At 24.9% G+C, this 18,281-nt stretch overlaps 1 protein-coding gene across 6 annotated transcripts in view; it reads left to right on the top strand.

Moving 5' to 3' along the window:
* Positions 1 to 18,281, top strand: part of LOC129608163 (unconventional myosin-XVIIIa) — a 229,151-nt gene that overhangs the window by 191,861 nt on the left and 19,009 nt on the right. The window contains exons 1-2 of one of the 6 annotated variants that reach the window (XM_055519498.1): positions 6,258 to 8,302; positions 9,221 to 11,499. The exons of 2 other annotated variants lie outside the window; for them this stretch is intronic. In XM_055519498.1, coding sequence (XP_055375473.1) covers positions 7,537 to 8,302; positions 9,221 to 11,499 — 3,045 coding nt within the window. In that variant the 5' untranslated portion in view covers positions 6,258 to 7,536. Of the gene's footprint in view, positions 1 to 6,251; positions 11,500 to 18,281 lie in introns of those variants that run through there. 3 more of the 6 variants (XM_055519499.1, XM_055519495.1, XM_055519496.1) reach the window with 3 other exon arrangements.

Genomic DNA, 18,281 nt, shown 5'->3' on the forward strand with positions numbered 1-18,281 from the left:
ATGTCATTTTCGCAAAATCATCATCATTTCAAATGTATTATAGAGTGTAAATATACGATTGTTCCCGAATTATTTTAATTAATTTTAAATGATTGTCCCATAGAACCAATTGTATTTCTTAAATACTTTATGAATTAATTTTTGGTATAAAAAAAAACATGGCAAAAAGAGAAAAATAACATTTATAAAAATTTTTTATACAAATGCGCCCATAATTGATTTAAGAACTTCTTTCAATAGCGCCTTTAGGTTTTTGTTGTCATTTATTACAAAATGTCTACAGTGTTGTTCATACAATTTCATTCTTTTTATTGAATTAATGGTTAATTTTAATTAAACAAGTGTTCATTTTTAAAATAAATAAAACAAATAAAATAAATTATTTAATAAAATAAAAATTGTGTTGCTCTACAATTTTTGTAAAAAATTTATAAAAACAAAAACAAAAAAAATAATTGACTTACTTGTTTCCTTGGATTTTAAACGCCATACCAATTTTTTGCCAAAATATTTAATATGATCATTTCGAAATATAAAATTTTCTCAATTTTCAATAATATTTATGGTATTCATACTTGTAATACACATTCATTTATAAGGGTAGATTTTGAATTGTAGATTTTTAAGGGAATCGAACAGATATTTTTCTCTTGGACGGCCGCAATGTTTAAATATTTTATTAATGTTGTTTAAAATAATAATAATTTTAATTTCTAATATATTTGATCATAAGATTTTTTTTTCTTGAATGCAGGTGTTAAAAATTACGAAGAAATGAAGATAAAAGAACTCGAATAAAGACCCATCTGTCAATAGTTTGGGACTTTAACCCAATCTAAAACGTTCGCGGATTCACTGAAACTATAGTGAACCTAACTAATCATTTGCCCTATCATGTTTTTATGCCTACATTTCAATGTCAGTACTTTATGTTAAATCGAGAAATCTTGTTTGTTTCAGTCTTTCTGTCATAAGCCTATCCTCTTTATTTAGAGGAACTTGAGGGTTTGCATGCTGCTCTAAATGTGCCATATATTTCATGGTATAGTTACTTATTTAATCACTTATCATTATGAATGTATTTATAGTATTATAATTTATATGTATACCAGAGATGTACACCTGCCATATTTAGAAGGACCTCGTACTGGAAAGTGTTTTGTAATTGTTCGATAGTTTTTGCTTGGCACAGCCCCCTTGTTGAATGCAATATGTCCATATAGGTTTTATGATTTGGTTATATATCAAAACGCATTGTTGTTAGGCATTAATTTTGACCAAATAATTTTTACGATCTAAAAATTACGATCGTAATTTTTACGATCTTAATTAGATCGTAAAAAATTATTTGTGGATAAATTAGTATCTAAAATTTTAAATATCTAATCAGGACCATTCATACTCGTACATTCACTTTATACTAATTTCAGTTGATACTTACCAAAGTAACAAATCTCGTTTAATAATATCAAAAAATAATATGCGTGCTCTCCCTATCAAATTGGAAAAAATCAAATTTTTATTTAAAAAAAATATTTAATTATATTTAAATAAATTTTAATCATCATACAATGAATACGATATAGAATAGTCAGGAAATATCAAGACACTTAAATATTAAATAATAAAAAATTTTATTTTTGAACAAACTGATAATAAATAATACAAGACGATAATTTATTTTTATTTTTAGTTTTTTTCCTTCTTGCTTTCATTATAATAAAATAAAATAAATTACAAACCAAATATAAAACAAAATTATACACACACACCTGTTAAATATTCAACAAAAAACTGAGAAAATAAAATAAATTTTAATACAATTTTTAATAATAGAAAAATGTCATTCCAAATGTAATTAAACCATTGCAATTTCTGTCAAACATTTGTAAAAATAAACAATAAATGTAAAAGATAGAAGTTTAAAGTAAAAAAAAATAGAATTTAAAAATGAAAAACAAAAAACGCAAAATATACAAAATAGAAAATGTAATTTGATTTGCGCATAAATTGCAGACACATTTGACATCGTAGAACAGTAATAATCAGTATCACACTAGAATGATTTATTACCACGCGCATGGTGTAAAATGAAAACTATTTATGTACCATATTTTAGAGCATTAGTAATGTCACTTTAATAATTGCCGTATTTACATATAAAGATGAAATAAAAAATTGCATAATTTTAGGCAAAATCTATTTTGAAATAGAATTAAGATCGATTATTTCATTCTGAATCAATTAGCAAGCAAAATGCAGAATTTATAATTGTCATTGTCATACCATAAATTAATATTTATTGGAACATAATTGAAGATCCGTTATATTTACGCATTCACACACTAGCTTATGTTAAAAAGTTAAAATTAAATTCAGCCGGCAATTTCTTTCGGATACTTAATATAAAGTAGTAAGTAAAATATAGAACTTTATTTTATAGAAAATAAGTGATGGAATTTGGCAGTGTCATTTTTAACAGTCAGTTGAGACATCTTTAATGAAATATTTGCGTAATATTTCTTTTATGTGGTATACCTATTTCAAATAGCTTGTATAATAATTTTTTAATTAATTCTTGTATCTGTTTCACTTTCTTCACAAATATAGAACAAATTCAATTGCACGCAAGACTGACTAACAAAAGCGATCTTTCGTTAAGATCATTCTAAAATACTTTTTTTGGGCACTCTTATTTCGACTCGAAAAATTGATTATTAAAAAAATAAAAGTAGATTCTTTTTTTTTCTCGTGATTTCCGTACAAATTTCGTTGTCTTACGCCAAAGGTCTGTTCGAAAATCTTTCTAAATTTTCTTTTTTTTTTTTTTTAGCTTTTTGTTTTTCTTTATTTGTAAATTATCATTTTATAGGTTAATGAGTCCTGATGCAATAAATTTTTCATATTCTTAATGTATGCATATATTGTATGTATATAAAGTAGGTACCACAGACTTTGTATATTAATAACTCTATAAGAAAATATTATACTAATTAATGGATGGTGTATATAGTTTGTTTTTTTTTTTTGGTTCGTATGCGTTCTTACAATATATTTTTTTTTGTATATATTAATGTTACGCATTTATATGCAAGTGTTGATCTCAAACATCAAATCAAATATTCGTTTAAATGAAATTATTTCCATCATTTATCAAAAATCTTATGCTACATATTACATTATATGTGTATACATATGTATAGTGCATAAATACAGTGTGTTTCATATTAGGTTTTATTATTGCATGCAAAAATTTCAAACATTCAAGGTAAATGAAATTTGAATAGCCATGACTTGCAAATAAAAATAGCAAGACAACATGATCCAAGTTACAAACCAAAAATTTTTTAGTAATGTCAATAATAATGATCAAAGTTGTATAGTTTACATTCTGTAGATGCGGAAACCAAATTTTCATAGAGGAAATAAGGTTCTTGTAATTGCATCTGGTTTGCCTTACTTTCAACTATATTTCTGTCATATTTCTACTAAATCTGCCTAGCTACCTTCCTGCCTAGCTACGTATAAACTATTTAAGATGCATCTTGCCTAACTACGTATAAACTATTTAAAAGTTTTAAAGAATAGAATTGTCAAATACAAATTTTCTCTAATAAAAGTTCCAAATTATGATCCAAAATGCAAATTATAAGCAATGCATTATTTTTTCAAAGCAACAGTCTTGCAAGACAGTTGTCATTGCTTGTGAGTGCTTCATTCGTGCGAGCGTTGCAATTACGTTTGCAAAATGGATGTTCGCAAAGAAGTTCGCAAAAAATTTGAAGGTGGTATACACTGTAATTCATTATTATTCCTCATATTTAATTATAGTTCTTTTTTTTTTATTCTTGATGATAAAAATCAATAGAAATTTGGAAATTATTTATAAAAATAATTAACAAATTGCTTCACTTATCTTAAGGAATACATTGGGATAAAAAAAGCAACGAGATTTTCAAAAAAATTATTATGAAATTTGTATTACACGGAAGAATACACTTATGGGAGAATAAATTACTGAAACTAATTTTTTAATTAATTTAAAATTTTTTAATTAAAATCATAAAAAAAAAAATAGAAAAGAGATTATTGATAAAAAAAGATTATTTGCTTTTTAAAATTTTCAATTTTTAATCATTGCATAAAATAATGAATTTTTTTCAACAAAATGTCATTAAGGAAGACGCTTAAAGTATTAAATGGCTATTTTTTTTTACATTAATTAATTTTACGATATAAAAAGGAAATTTGTTAACTCAAGATTTTTATATGTAAATAATTAAAAATAAATTGAAAGTCTTAGATTATTCTCAGATTTCTGTGAATTTATAAAAAAAATACAGAAAATTTCAATTTTATTTTAATGAAAATTGCTGACTTTTTCCTTAAGCACTTAGAAATTGTAAGAATTAGTGCTATTCAATTACCACTATTCTTAAGAATAATTGCATATATTAATTATTTTCTCAGTCTGGAAGAAGAGTCTATCTATAAAATATATGCATCCCACTGAACTTATTCAAAATCTTAACGAAAAAATTGAGATTTTTTATGAGAACTTTAGAAAAATTCTTATAATAATTTCGGACAAAATTTAAAATTGAATAAAAATACTCAAAAAAAAAAATGTGGTCAGACATCAACTTTGTTTATTAACGTTGTTTATATGTATATTCTAGAATAATATTTACGTACGTGTACATACATAACGTATATCATAATTAAGGGAAAACTTATTCGTGTACTTAATAAAACTGAACACATACAATATATGTATATACAAAAATTGTATTAACACAATTCTAAAAAAAAAATCATGTACACTATAAATGTAAAATGTTTAAAAAAAAACTTCAGTACAGGGTGAAAACCAGATATTGGAACTTATTTTCAATATCGAATCACTAAGGGATAATGATAATTATCGTATATTTGGATATTGTTATTGTAAGCACAAACCAATTCATAAAAAATGATTCGTGTCTACAATAAAGTTTTTGAAATTTTTACGATAAAATATTACCTATCACTTAATAATTCGATACTCCGAATCAGCCTCAATAGTTTGATCTTGTTGCATATAATTAGGATTAAAAAATGACAGTAACATCTGTTATTACCACAGTTAAATTAGACTGATGGTAAAGTTTTGAAATCTAATCTCACTTTTCGATAACATAATGTTTTCCTATGCTATATAAAACCTCATTAGAACTTCAATAAAACTAACAATTTTAAAGAGATTGTTGAAATCCAAATAATAAATTTCTGCCATATTTGAGATTCGATTATTGTGAGATTGCAAATTGCGTTGATTGTATGTTAAAAATTTTAAAGTAAACTATCCCCTGTATTAAAAATTTATTTTAGTATATTTATAGACTAATTTTGTACGTGTTCATACATTTCGTATATACCATGCGTTTATATACACATAAACAAATATATTTCGGTCAGAATGTAGAAAAGGAAAAAGAATATAAAAAAAAGAAACAAAATGTAGGAAAAACGCACTTGTTCTCATATAATATTAGATGAAATCAAAATAATTTATATTTTCGTTTCAAAAAAAAAGAAAATTTTCAAAAAAAAAAAAAAAAACAGCACACATAAAAAATCAAAATTTTCCTCAGTTACAGTTAAGCGGTGGAAATATAAAAACGCGTTGCGCGATATTATCGCCGTTCAACCGTTTGATATTTCAATTTTTTAGAATTTTTTATTTTTCCACGGTTTTAGTTATTTTTGCTTCTTATTATTTTTTTTTTTAATTGAAATTTCGGTTAAGCTTTTCTGAGAAAAAAGAAACAATAAAAAATAAACAAAAATCCAAAACAATTTTTAATTATTGGAAAATTATTAATTGAGAATTAGAATTTTTTTAATCGCATCTCTCTACATAATCTTCTTAAATCAAATATCAAAAATAAATTAAACTCAATACACCAATACGGCCATCTGGAAAATAATCTCTAATTCTAAATAATTAAATATAAAACAAAACTTGTGCTCAATTACAACAAAAAAAAAAAAAAAAGAGAAAAAAAATAAAAATTTTTAAAATTAAAAATTAAAAAAAAATGTAAAAAAAAAATTAATTTTAAATTCATAAAAGCAAATATTGAAATGTGATATTTTTATGCAATTAAAAATTCAATTTGGAATCAGTGCAGAAAATTTTTATCTTCAAATACATATAGAAAAAAAAAAAGTATTAATAAATCCGACAAAATTTTTTTATTAAAAAAAAAAATTTACAAAAAAAAAAAATAAAAATAAAAAAATTCGAAAATAAATCTATTTTTATCCGCTAAATTATCGACCTCGCGAACCGCTGTCTTCTGTTTTTTTTTTTAATTCTATTTAGTTTTCCTTTACCGTTAAAGTTTTTTTTTTTTGTGTCTTATTTGTTTTGCTCTCGTTTTGTTTTTTTATTACAAAAAAAAAAAAATTTTTTTTGTTGTTCTTGTTATTTACACTATTTAATTTATTAAAATAAAAAACCTTCTTGTTATTATAATTGTTATTGTTGTTTGCTGTTGTTATATTTCATCGTTAATTCTTGTAACACTGGTACCACTTTATCATTATGCATTTTACTGTTCCGTCGTAAATTGTCATTATATTTGAATATATAAAACAAACACAAAAACTAAAAACAAAACCAAAAACAAAAATAAGAAAAAAAAAGAAACATTAAATCGGCACTCGACAGTGACAGTGTATTCTAAATTTGTGTAGAGTGTTCCTTTTCAATAATTTTTTTTAAATATTTTTACACGCTCACTTCTCACACATAATTTTCTCTCTATATATTTGTGTTTAGTTCTTGATTTTTTTTTTTTTGAATGTATGTACATATTTATTGTGTCTCTCTTACATCCAAAATCACAACAAGATAAGAAAAATAATAACAAACTTATTTATGTGATCATAAAATAAAAAAATTGAAAAAAAAAACATAATAATGATCTACATTTACATATAAGAATTGCATTGTTTCGAAATTAAGAAATACGCACACACACAAGAATACTTTATAGAAAGAAAATAGAAAAACATGTAAAATAAAAAAAAAAAATTATTAATAAATCATTCGAAAAACAGTTTTTCAAAAATTTCGAACAAAAAAAAGGAACAAAACAAAATAACAGAAAAGTGAGGAAAAAAGAGACATAACTAAAAAAAAAAAAAAGAGAAAAACAAAAATTAAAGAGAGAAAAGAAAAACTAAGGAAAATCAACTCATATTTAATTTAAAAGGAAATGTACCGTAACAATTTGTTGCAATATTGAAAGAACAACAATATCAAAAACTACAGAGAAAAAAAAAATTGGAAAGAACAACAACTGGAACAGCAGAATAAACAAGAAGGAAAGGAAATTTTTTTTTTTGTTAAAGTGTAATTCTCGGAAATATCGGAAAAAGAATTTTTTTTTTTTATTTTATTTTAACATATTAATTTTAAATGAAATTAGAAGCAAACGAATTTCGCAAACGAAACATATTTTAGAATAAATCATATTAAAGAAAATCATGTCACCAAATCCTCCATCAACACCAATTGGTAGAGCACCAGCTACTCCAAACGGAACTTCACCCACATCAAATATAACAATTAAAAATATCAAAATGACAACAAATTCAACAGATATTAATAAATCAACAGTATCATCTCTTAAAGCAACACCAACTACAAAAACAACAACTAATACGGTGCCTTCAAATACAGGAACAACAACTACTCCAATTACTAATGGTCAAACTCCAATATCAAAACCTCCTCCTGTTGCTAATAAAAATTCTTTACCTAAATTACCAGCAAAAAAATTAAGTGCTTTAGATAAATTGCCATTCGGTTTTGCACCAATACAAAATTTTACAGGTTTTATAAGATCACGTTCAACAACACCAACACGTTCCTTAAGATCAAGATCAACAACTCCAATGATCGATGAAGCTGAAATAAAAGCATGTCAACGTATGAGTTTTAATAGATTCGGAAATCAAAAATCAATCGATGAAATTGATAATGATGATATTAAAAATGATATTGAAACAAATAATGAAAACGGTAATAGTACTGTTGGCAATAACAAATCGGAAATACCTAGAAGAAAGCATTCAATTGTAACGACAATAGAAGAAACAGCTGAAATAACAAAATATAAGGATTTAAATGGATATCATGAAAGTCAAGCAAAACTGGCACAATCATCAAAAGGAAAAATTCAATCAAATCATTTAACAAACGGTGATATTACAACAATGGCAACAGAAAAAGAGAAATCACCACCAAAAAGTAAATTAAAACTTGATAAATCAAGTAGAATTGAAAAGAAAAATATAAATAATTTAAAGCTTAAACCACCGCTATCATCAGCATCTTTAACATCAAAGAAAACTCAAAATATTGAAGAATGCGTAACATCACCCGACGCAGAATACATTAAAACAATTCCATTAATATCCCAACCAGAAACCCCATTACCAACACAATCCCAAAACCAACCATTATCAACAAATACATCTAACAATACAAGAAATTCTATTACAAAATCAAATGCTAACACTAATGATAACATAAACTCAAATAAAACAGAAAAAATTAATCAAAAACATATAGATACACAAAATTCATTACAAGTCCAACCGAATCCAACATCATCATCGTCACAATCATTCACATCAACTTTAGTAACTACTAATGATAGTAATAATAATAATAATAATAGTCAAATAAAAAATAATATACCAAAAAATGAAGCACATGTACATGTTAAGAAAAAATCAAAGATTACAGCTAGTATACAAATAACAGATACACCTGGTTTTAAACTTTCAAAACTACCCTCAACTTCAGATATTTTAGCAGCAGTTTCAAATAAATTAAAAAATTCCTCGCTTTCTTGTGATAATGATAATAATAATAATAATATTAATAGTAATAATGTTAGTGAACCACCAACCCCTATTGTAGATATTGTTGAAATAACAAGTCCTAATAAAAAAAAATCATCAAATCCATTATCACCATCTATATCATCAGCATCATCAAAAAATGTTTTATCAATGGTTGATTCAAAAATTAATTATGTAACCGAAAATCAAAAAACTGTTACAACAAATACAACAATTGATGACACATTAAGTTCCTCAAAGCTTTCCATAACTGAAGGCTTTCAATTATATAAGTTAACCCCAACATCTGATATTCTAGCAGCTGTTGATTCGACTATTGAATCTTCAACTTGCGTTAATAACAAATATATGACTAATGGTTTAAATGATATTTGCAATATTTCTAATAACAATCCTACTGGCTTAAGTCGTGGTTTTAAACTATCTAAAAAATCATCATCTTCAAATTTGCATGCTTTACTCCAAATGAATTCTGTAGATTCAATAGAGGATGATGATGATCTTCCACAAACGAAACAGAAAAACACATTAGAGACTGTTGTTGAGGACGATGCAATTAATCAGAATTGTAATGGTACAGTAAAACCCGTTACAGAATTGAAAACAGTTAAAATAAAAAATATTACTAGTACATCAAATGAAGAAGCTGAAACTATTGTTAAAAAGGAATCCGGTAAAGTGAAAAAGAAGAAAATTGTTAAAAAACTTTCCACAGAATTAGCTGTACCTGATAATGATCCAAATGGTGAATTGAAAATTACAAAATTATCTACGTCTTCTGATGTACAAGCGGAAGTTTCTAAAGATCCCAACACATTGACTAATATTACAACAGTTCCTAAAAAAAAGATAATTAAAGTAAAAAAAGTTAAAGCTGATCCGGATAAGGAAATCACATCAAAAACAACTGAGTTCGATGCAAAGGACGACGTGAAAGAGACTAAGAAAACAAAAGATTTGAAAGAATTTAAAGGAGCTGCGATAGAGAGCACAGATACGAAAGAGACTAAAGAATCATTTAAAAACGAAGTCACTTCACAGTTGTCTCCAATATCGGATGCAGATTTTACTAAAACATTATTTAAAACATCAGAAATAGGTTCTTATAATGCTAGATTCGAAAGATCAATTAGTTTAGATAAAAATGATCTTAGAAGCTCTGTACCTCCGGAATTCGGGACATTACGAAAGTTACCGTCATCTTCAGACATACTAGCTGCTGTTGAAGAGAAGTTTGAATCAAATTATTTAAATAACAGATCTTCAAGGTCTTCATCTGTTGTTGGTGTGTCACCGAGTATTAGAGCACAATCTCAATCGCCAGGACCATTAGAAGGTTGTCTATCTAGATCATCATCAGCAGCAGATATTGTTCGAAGAGTAAGAGCACAATCGGTTATAAATACAACTAAACCACCGTCAACTCCTGTTACTATTCAACCACAAACAATGCCATTTGGAACAGCAATGTCTTCAATATTGCCAACTGTTAATCCCACAGCAGTGGGATTAAACCCGTTAGCTAAATTACCATCGTCTTCGGATATATTAGCGTCAGTTGAATCCAAATTTGAATCATCTTATTTGAATAACAGACCAACAAATGTTTTAACAAAAACACCAATTCCTATAAAACCAACAGCCAAAAAAACAAAAACCAAAAAGATTCGAGTAGAGCAGCCGCAAATCGAAATACCAAATACACCTGCACCTGTTTTAAATACAGAACTTTTGGCTAGAGCTACCGCGATTAATAATATGGCAAAATTATCAACAAACTCACTCAATAATAGACATAGTATTCATGGAACAACTGCATTTCAATCTCCAGATACATCTTTATCACTTTCTATGGTACGTTCACCTAGTCCTCTTTCAACAACAAGTTGTAATTTATCTTCAATATCAAGTAATACATTTTCTGCACCACTTGGTAAACCACCACCGAAATTAAATTCACGAAATAACAATCGTTCCCCTAATCGTCCATTTTCACGTAGTATAAGCCTGACAACATCAGATCGTTGTTCACGTTCTATAACGCCAAGACGTATTTTTCCTCAAACATATTCAAAAGAGAATTCATGTAATCTTGAAGGTATTAATGAATTGGAACAATCACCAGTTGTATTTGATGCTAATTTACAATTCGTTATGGGATGTAATAAACAACCACTTCATCAAAGTTTTCATGCATTACCATCACATCAAAACTCTCGTACATTATCAAATCGTTTGAGTGAAGAAATTGCAAATTTCTTAAAAAAAACTGATCATGTTACGGAAGAATGGAAACAAATAGGTAAACGTAATAGTGTATGTGGAACAGAAGATACAATTAGTTTAATTGAACGACAAAGAGAGCAACGTAGTATGGAACCATTTGGAGAATATCGTTTAGGGAGATCAAAAAGTGCACAAAATATATTAATGAAAGGTTTTCAATTAACAAATAAATTACCATCAACATCAAGAGGTAGTTCATTAAGCAGATCAATATCATTTTTAGAAGAAGATGATGATGAAAGTGATGCACAAACCCTTAAGGATATCGATGAGGTGAATAAATCTAAAATGGTAAATATCTGTTTCCAATAATTTCTTATGCAATTGCTTTATCGTGTCTCTGTGGATTGTGAATTGCAAAAAAAAAAAAAAATCGAATTATTTTTTATGCAATGTCAATACTGAAAGCTTTAAAAAAAGTTATCATGGACCATTATCGCTTTATTAATGTAAGTTTGCTAAAAATTCATTAAATATTTCATTAATTCATTTCAAAAAAATTGGCTCACATTTCATGAAGAAGATCTAGGGATGTAGATATTTGAAAATTTTGTAGTAACTTATTCTTTTCCTTTCATGTTGCAGCAATAAATATTCCAACGATAGGTTAGTGCAAAAATTTCTCATTGCAAAATTATTTGCATTTTAATGAATTTTTACCAGTTGTCAGTCATCTGTGATTCATGAATTTGGAAATTTCAAATTTTTAGAACATCTAATTCTTTCCTTAAAAATTTATTTTACAATTTTATGCAATTCTACAATATCTTTAATTTGTAAAAATATAAGTGTGTACAAGTACAGATGCTCGCAATCGATTTTCATTCAACAAATTATTGGCACATGTCCGTTTTTACTTAACTCAATTTTTCATTTTTAATAATTTACTTATGTACATACATAAACACTTACATATATGAATTGCGTACAAAAATCAAAACTAATGAACGCATTTTAACAAATTTATTTGTTTTTCACTCTTGAAATCAATTTATTAAAATTTATAAATATTTTTTCCATAATTTCTTCAATAATTTAAAAAAAAAGCCAAAAAAAAAATTATGACAGATGTCAAAAATTTCTAATTTAATTAATTGGTTTTAAAAATATTTTAAAGAAATTATTAAAAATGAAAAATAATTCTTAAGATCATTATGAAAAGTGTTAAAAGATAAAAAAATATGAAATCAAATTTTGAAATTTCTAAATTTATTCAAATATTTTTTATCAGTCAAAAAAGTGTTAAATAATTTATTTCAATTTGCTAAATTATTAATTAGCAAGGATTTGAAAAATAATGTGATTTTCGATAACTCAGTTTTAATTTAGATCGTAATATAGGCATGTTCGATAAATTTAAGCTGCAAAACTGGTAATTCTGAAGTTTTTTATAACTACCGCAAGAATGTTATAAATTAGAAAAAGAGTATATTAGAAAATTTTAGAAACTTGGACATTGAAAAATTACTCGACCAAATTTCAAATCTGCAAAACTAAAATTTTTAATTTCTGCAGATTTGTAATTATATGCAAAAAGACTTTTAATGTTTTCATTTAGAACTTTCACTGCATGTCTGAATATTCGAAAATCCTCTATATTCAAAAATTGAAATTTGCTTTAATTAATTTTCCAAATATTTTATAATTGATTTTGATCAAAACATTTTGACAAAACATTTCGAAGATTATATTATTAATTAAGATAATTTGTTGCTCTGAAATAAATGTGATTTTCCATTAACTGCAATTTAAATATGGTGCTGCATTTGCAAAAAAATTACATTTTTCAATAGTTGTGAGCATTTTGCAGAAATTTTATTAATAGAGTCGTTATTGTAGTGTCACTTGAACTTTAATAAGTTTTTTTTCGTGTATACTCATTAATGATAAGATGACACTCGTTATCCAAGTTGTTGCTAGGGTTTCTTCGATAACTATGACAGTTGTTAATAGTATATTCTGTTTATTTAGCTGGAGTACACAATTTAATGTGATACCAAAATTTCTTGATCTTTTATTGAATTGTAATTTTCATAAATTTTAATGAATTCTCTAGACACTTTAAAGAATTATTACTTTATTTTTGAATTTTAATATTATAGGAGCATAGGGCTTCCACAATGCCTCTACACCTTTCTCTGTTCTTGGCTATCTTCTTGATTTACCCTTATGTTTTTTTTTGACTGATTATTTCGTTAATTACTATATCCTTCCATGTATTTTTTGGCCTGCCAACTCTTCTGTTGCCCTGAGGGTTCTAATCCATTACTTGCCTTGCTATTAGATACTCTGGGCTTCTGAGTATGTATCTTAGCCATTTATATTTTCTTGATATCGGCTGTTGATAGCATAGGAACCATAACCCATCATTTGAATTTTAGTGTAAATATATTTTATTGATTGTATAATAAACTTTAGCCTAAAAAGAAATTCAAACATTTTTATCACACAACTATTGTTGCATATAGAAATATGTCATCTCTTGTTCAACACATTTTCTCTTCAACTTTTAAAAATTAATTTATTTGTTAATAAAAAACCAAAAAAAAAAATCATGTTATAGTTGCATTATTGTTACATCCGGTCTTTTTAAAAATATTTTAACATAAACACAATAATGTTCTTGCTGTCAAATTTGAAATTTATAAGAAAATGCATGTCGAAACTAAATATACATATGTACATACATACATACACACACAAGTATATAAATTGTTTTTCAAATGTTTTCTAATTCAAGAAAAAATTTAAAACAAATTTACTAGAAATTTCTTAATTTTCAGAAATTAATTTTTTTTTTTTAATTTTTATATTAATTTTCGTTAGTTTTGAAATTGTGGAGAGGCGCCACTTGAAATTCATTTAATAAACTAAAATGAATAAAATTCTTGTATTTTTTTTTGCTTTTATATTATAAATATTTGCAAAAAAAAAGAAAAAATTTAAATTTATAATCGACCATATCTAAAATTTAATTATTTTACTTAATTAAATCAAAATAAATTTTAAAAGCTGAGAAGAGTTTAAAAATTGCATATGTCGGCCGCATACAAAAAATTTTTCTTAATTTAATTTTATTTTTATTTTTTTTCGTTTTGTTTCTCTTTCCGCTTGTTATGAAATAGAAAAATTATTCAAAATAATTGCACAGAATATAAAATTAAATTTAAATTATTAATGAAAATTTCATTAAATAAACCGTATTTGTAATTGATTGCCAATATAAATCTCAAAATCACAACAACAAAAAAAAAAATAAACATGACATTAATTTTCTACTTTTCATTTTTCTGTTTTTTCTATTTTTGATTTTTTTCTTTTATTCAATTAAATTTTTGAACATCATTGAACTTTAAACAAAATATTGTATTTTGTGTTATATTAGCCATTTGTATTGTGTCAAAAATGAAAGGCGAGTCTATTGGGGAAAAAAAAAAGTTTTAAAAATTTTTGCGCACTTGATTGAGTTTATTTAAAAAATATTCTTTAATTGGAGCTTTTTCGTATAATAAGAACCATGTTGCATGTACGCAATACAGTCTAGTCTATTTTATATTTAATATTAATTGACTGTTTCTTATTGTACACTGCAATATTTGAAATTTTAATTATTTTAGTTATTTTACTGACTAGCAAGTTTTAATAAATTTCAGCTAGTATTTACTATTGGAATTAAATTTAAATTAATTTTTTTTAATATAACAATTAATTTCGCGCCAGGACGCGTGCAATCTAACCTCACATTTTGCATTTACAATGACATTAATAAATGAATTTTCGAAATTCAAAATTGAATGTTGCCATCTGAAATGAATTATTCTGGTTTTTAACCATTTATAATAAACTTAATAAACATGAAAATCTTGTATATTTAAGACTTGCAAGTTGCAACATTGATACTTAGTTGATTTCAGTTGAAATTGGACGAGAAATTGGAGCAGCAACAAAGTTCAATGTCCAATGAAATTTAATATTTTCATATATAAATCAGAATTTTCTGCTTAAAAAACAGGAAAAAATTTTCTTGGACAACCAAAATTTTTATATTTTATTGTTATACTGTATATTGTTATACAGCTTAATTTATAATTACGCAAAATATTTTATTTTTCGTTTGTTATGATTTACGTCAAATTGGTATTTCAACATAAGTAATCATTATTTAATTATCTGAGAATTTTTTTTTAAAATTCAAAAATTTCTCGTGATAATTTTTTCATTAATGTACCAATGTCTGCCAAAAGCAGCAGTTTTGTTTTCCATTAAATAATATAACAAATAAAAGCAATGGCGTTCCATTAATATATATATATATATATATATTTGTAAACGATTTTTTGCCAAAAACATTTAAAAAAAAAATATATATAAAAATGTAAACTAGTTTTAAAGAAAAAAAAAGAAATTTTAAAATAAATATTTATTGTTTTGACTAAAGTAAGTGTGTTATTTTTGTATAACATATGTGTCCAAAATTTTATAATTACCTTATATAATCGATATTTTAAAATAATTGGCAACATTTAATTTCAAATTTTCAAATATTATTGTTATTGAATTTATTTATGTCATAATATTTTTCAAAAGCTAGTTCTATACTTTTAGGTGATTGAATATTATAAAACTTCTGATGGATATTATAAAAATTCTTCTAAACTCAAAATATTTTTTTTCGAATGTACGGAAAATTAAGCTCAGTTCTAACCACAAAATACAAGAGGAATTGCCGCTTTGGGTAAATAATTCAAAATACAAAGTCGCTCCCATAATACAGTCTCATTGATTCAAAAATTAAATTTGGTAAATAAAAAATAAAAAATTGAGAATTAATTTTCCTAAATTCTTTTAAATTGAGGACAAATTCTATCCCAATAAACTTTAAATCTAACCAATTGAATTGAAAATTTTGTAGGAAATCAATCGTTTTTTGTTGTTTTTTTTTTTATTCCCCATTAAACTATATTTTATTTTCAGAAAATAGATCATTAAAAACCTGTTAACAATTGAAAATCAAAATTTTGCCGAAATTCATATAATTTTTTTTTCTAAATTCCTTTGCATTTTTGGATTCTGTGGGTTGAAAATGGAAAAATTTAGGCCAAGAACGCGAAAATTTTGAAAAAAAAAAATTCGATTTATATTTTGTATGAAAAATCTATTTTTTTTACTCTCAATTTTATTTGTTTTTCTAATTCTATAATTTTTGCTGATCTTAGAAAAAGTAAGAAAACAATTGTGTCATACGACCTTGAAGGCGACATGGTTAAAAAAATATTTTTGTTAAAAAAAAGATATTTTCTTCAAATAAGTAGGTATTTTCGCTATAGTTCTTTGATATTTAGAAAAAAATTTTTTTTCTCTTGATTTTATTTTTATCATAAAATTTTTTTTTTTCAAAAATTCAAAAAAATCAGACATAACATTTAGAATTCTATTTATTATTATAAAATATTTTAGAGTAGGTGCTTAAATAATCCTTTATAAGTGGACGGGAAAGCTTAAATAATATTTTTTTTTTCTTTTGGAAATATTAATCATATGGCATGAATTGTGACCATAATGGTTTCCGTCTATAACGAAAAAAAAAAAAAATTTACGAATCATTCCAGTTATTATGAATACTGTTATAACGGTAAAAACGATGTTTTTTTTTTTTTTTGGAGGATAGAGTGAGGCATGATTTTTAATTCCAACTCATGACTCGAGTTTGTATCTTCGAATGTCTTCTCATATTTTAATCTGTATCCCGGCACATCTGAACTTTAACACAATTTTTCTTTAAAGCAGAACGGAAATTATAGTCTTCAATTCACGTCACTTCTGTTAAAATCACTTGCAATTTTTAGATTACATTGACAACATATGCAATTTTTAGGAAACTATAGCACAAACATTGCAAGTATAACAACAAATTCTTAACATAAACAGAATAAATCATATTTCTTGTCATAAGATACTTAAATTTTTTAATTTAGCACAGCTGTTTTAGTGAATTCAAAAAACTGATAATAAACCCTTATTTTCTTAATCTAAACAATATTAAATTCAGAGTGGTTTCGATTTAACAACATTGATTGTAAGATTTTCACATATTTTTATGTAAATTTCATTTAAATTTGTTATACATTTTATGTATTTCATCATTCAAAATCGAATTATACACTTAAATAACTATATTTGTTTTATATAATTAAATTGCACTGCGCCAATACATATACAAAATTCAAAATACATACAAATATAAAATGTCATTTTAATTAAGATAAATAAGCCTTTATATATATAAAATTTTCTTCTAAAGCTATTTTAAATATTAATTTTCAAATCATTAATTTTTAATTCTTTATAAAATTCTTTAGATTTATTTGCATTAAATTTAATTAAATCATTTATGAAATATTTTTCAATATTACCACACCTTTAATTAATGTAAATATTTCCTTTTTTATTTTTTTGATTTGAGAAAAATTATTTTGTAACATACTCTGGCAGCCATTGGCATTATTTTTATAAAATATTTATTTGTTTTGTACTTTCAATATTAATTTCTCTTTATATTTACATAACATATGTTCTTTTACACCTCTATCGAAATTTATTGATTTATTGTTATAATATAATTTGGTTTTTTGTGTATGTAATTACAGGGTCTTATATAAATTTTAGCATAATGTGATCTACCCGTAGGAAATGATAACATACTCGTAGGACCTGTGCTATACACAGAATATTTTTTATTGTAGTTTTTCATTTATTTGTGCTGATAACAAAACTACAAATAAACAAATAAAATAAAAATTCTTAATTAGTAAAATATTGATTGTGTTTATTAAGTTCTTCTCTTAAAATACTTGCATAATTACTTTAATTTTGAGTACAGAATAGCCTACCTTACTTATTTTAATCAAAAACCAAAAAATTTTTGCCACATATCGAGTACATGTCTTTCAAATACTTTGAAAACAAAGTTAGGTGGTAAGTAGTCCAAGAACCTATAACGATATGCTGTTTAAATCTTATGAATGTTTCATTTGCTGCATTAAAAATATCTTAAATTATAGGTCTATAATTTC

The sequence above is a fragment of the Condylostylus longicornis genome, unplaced genomic scaffold (genome assembly GCF_029603195.1).
Source record: "Condylostylus longicornis isolate FDR11 unplaced genomic scaffold, ASM2960319v2 ptg000030l, whole genome shotgun sequence".
Lineage (NCBI taxonomy): Eukaryota > Metazoa > Arthropoda > Insecta > Diptera > Dolichopodidae > Condylostylus > Condylostylus longicornis.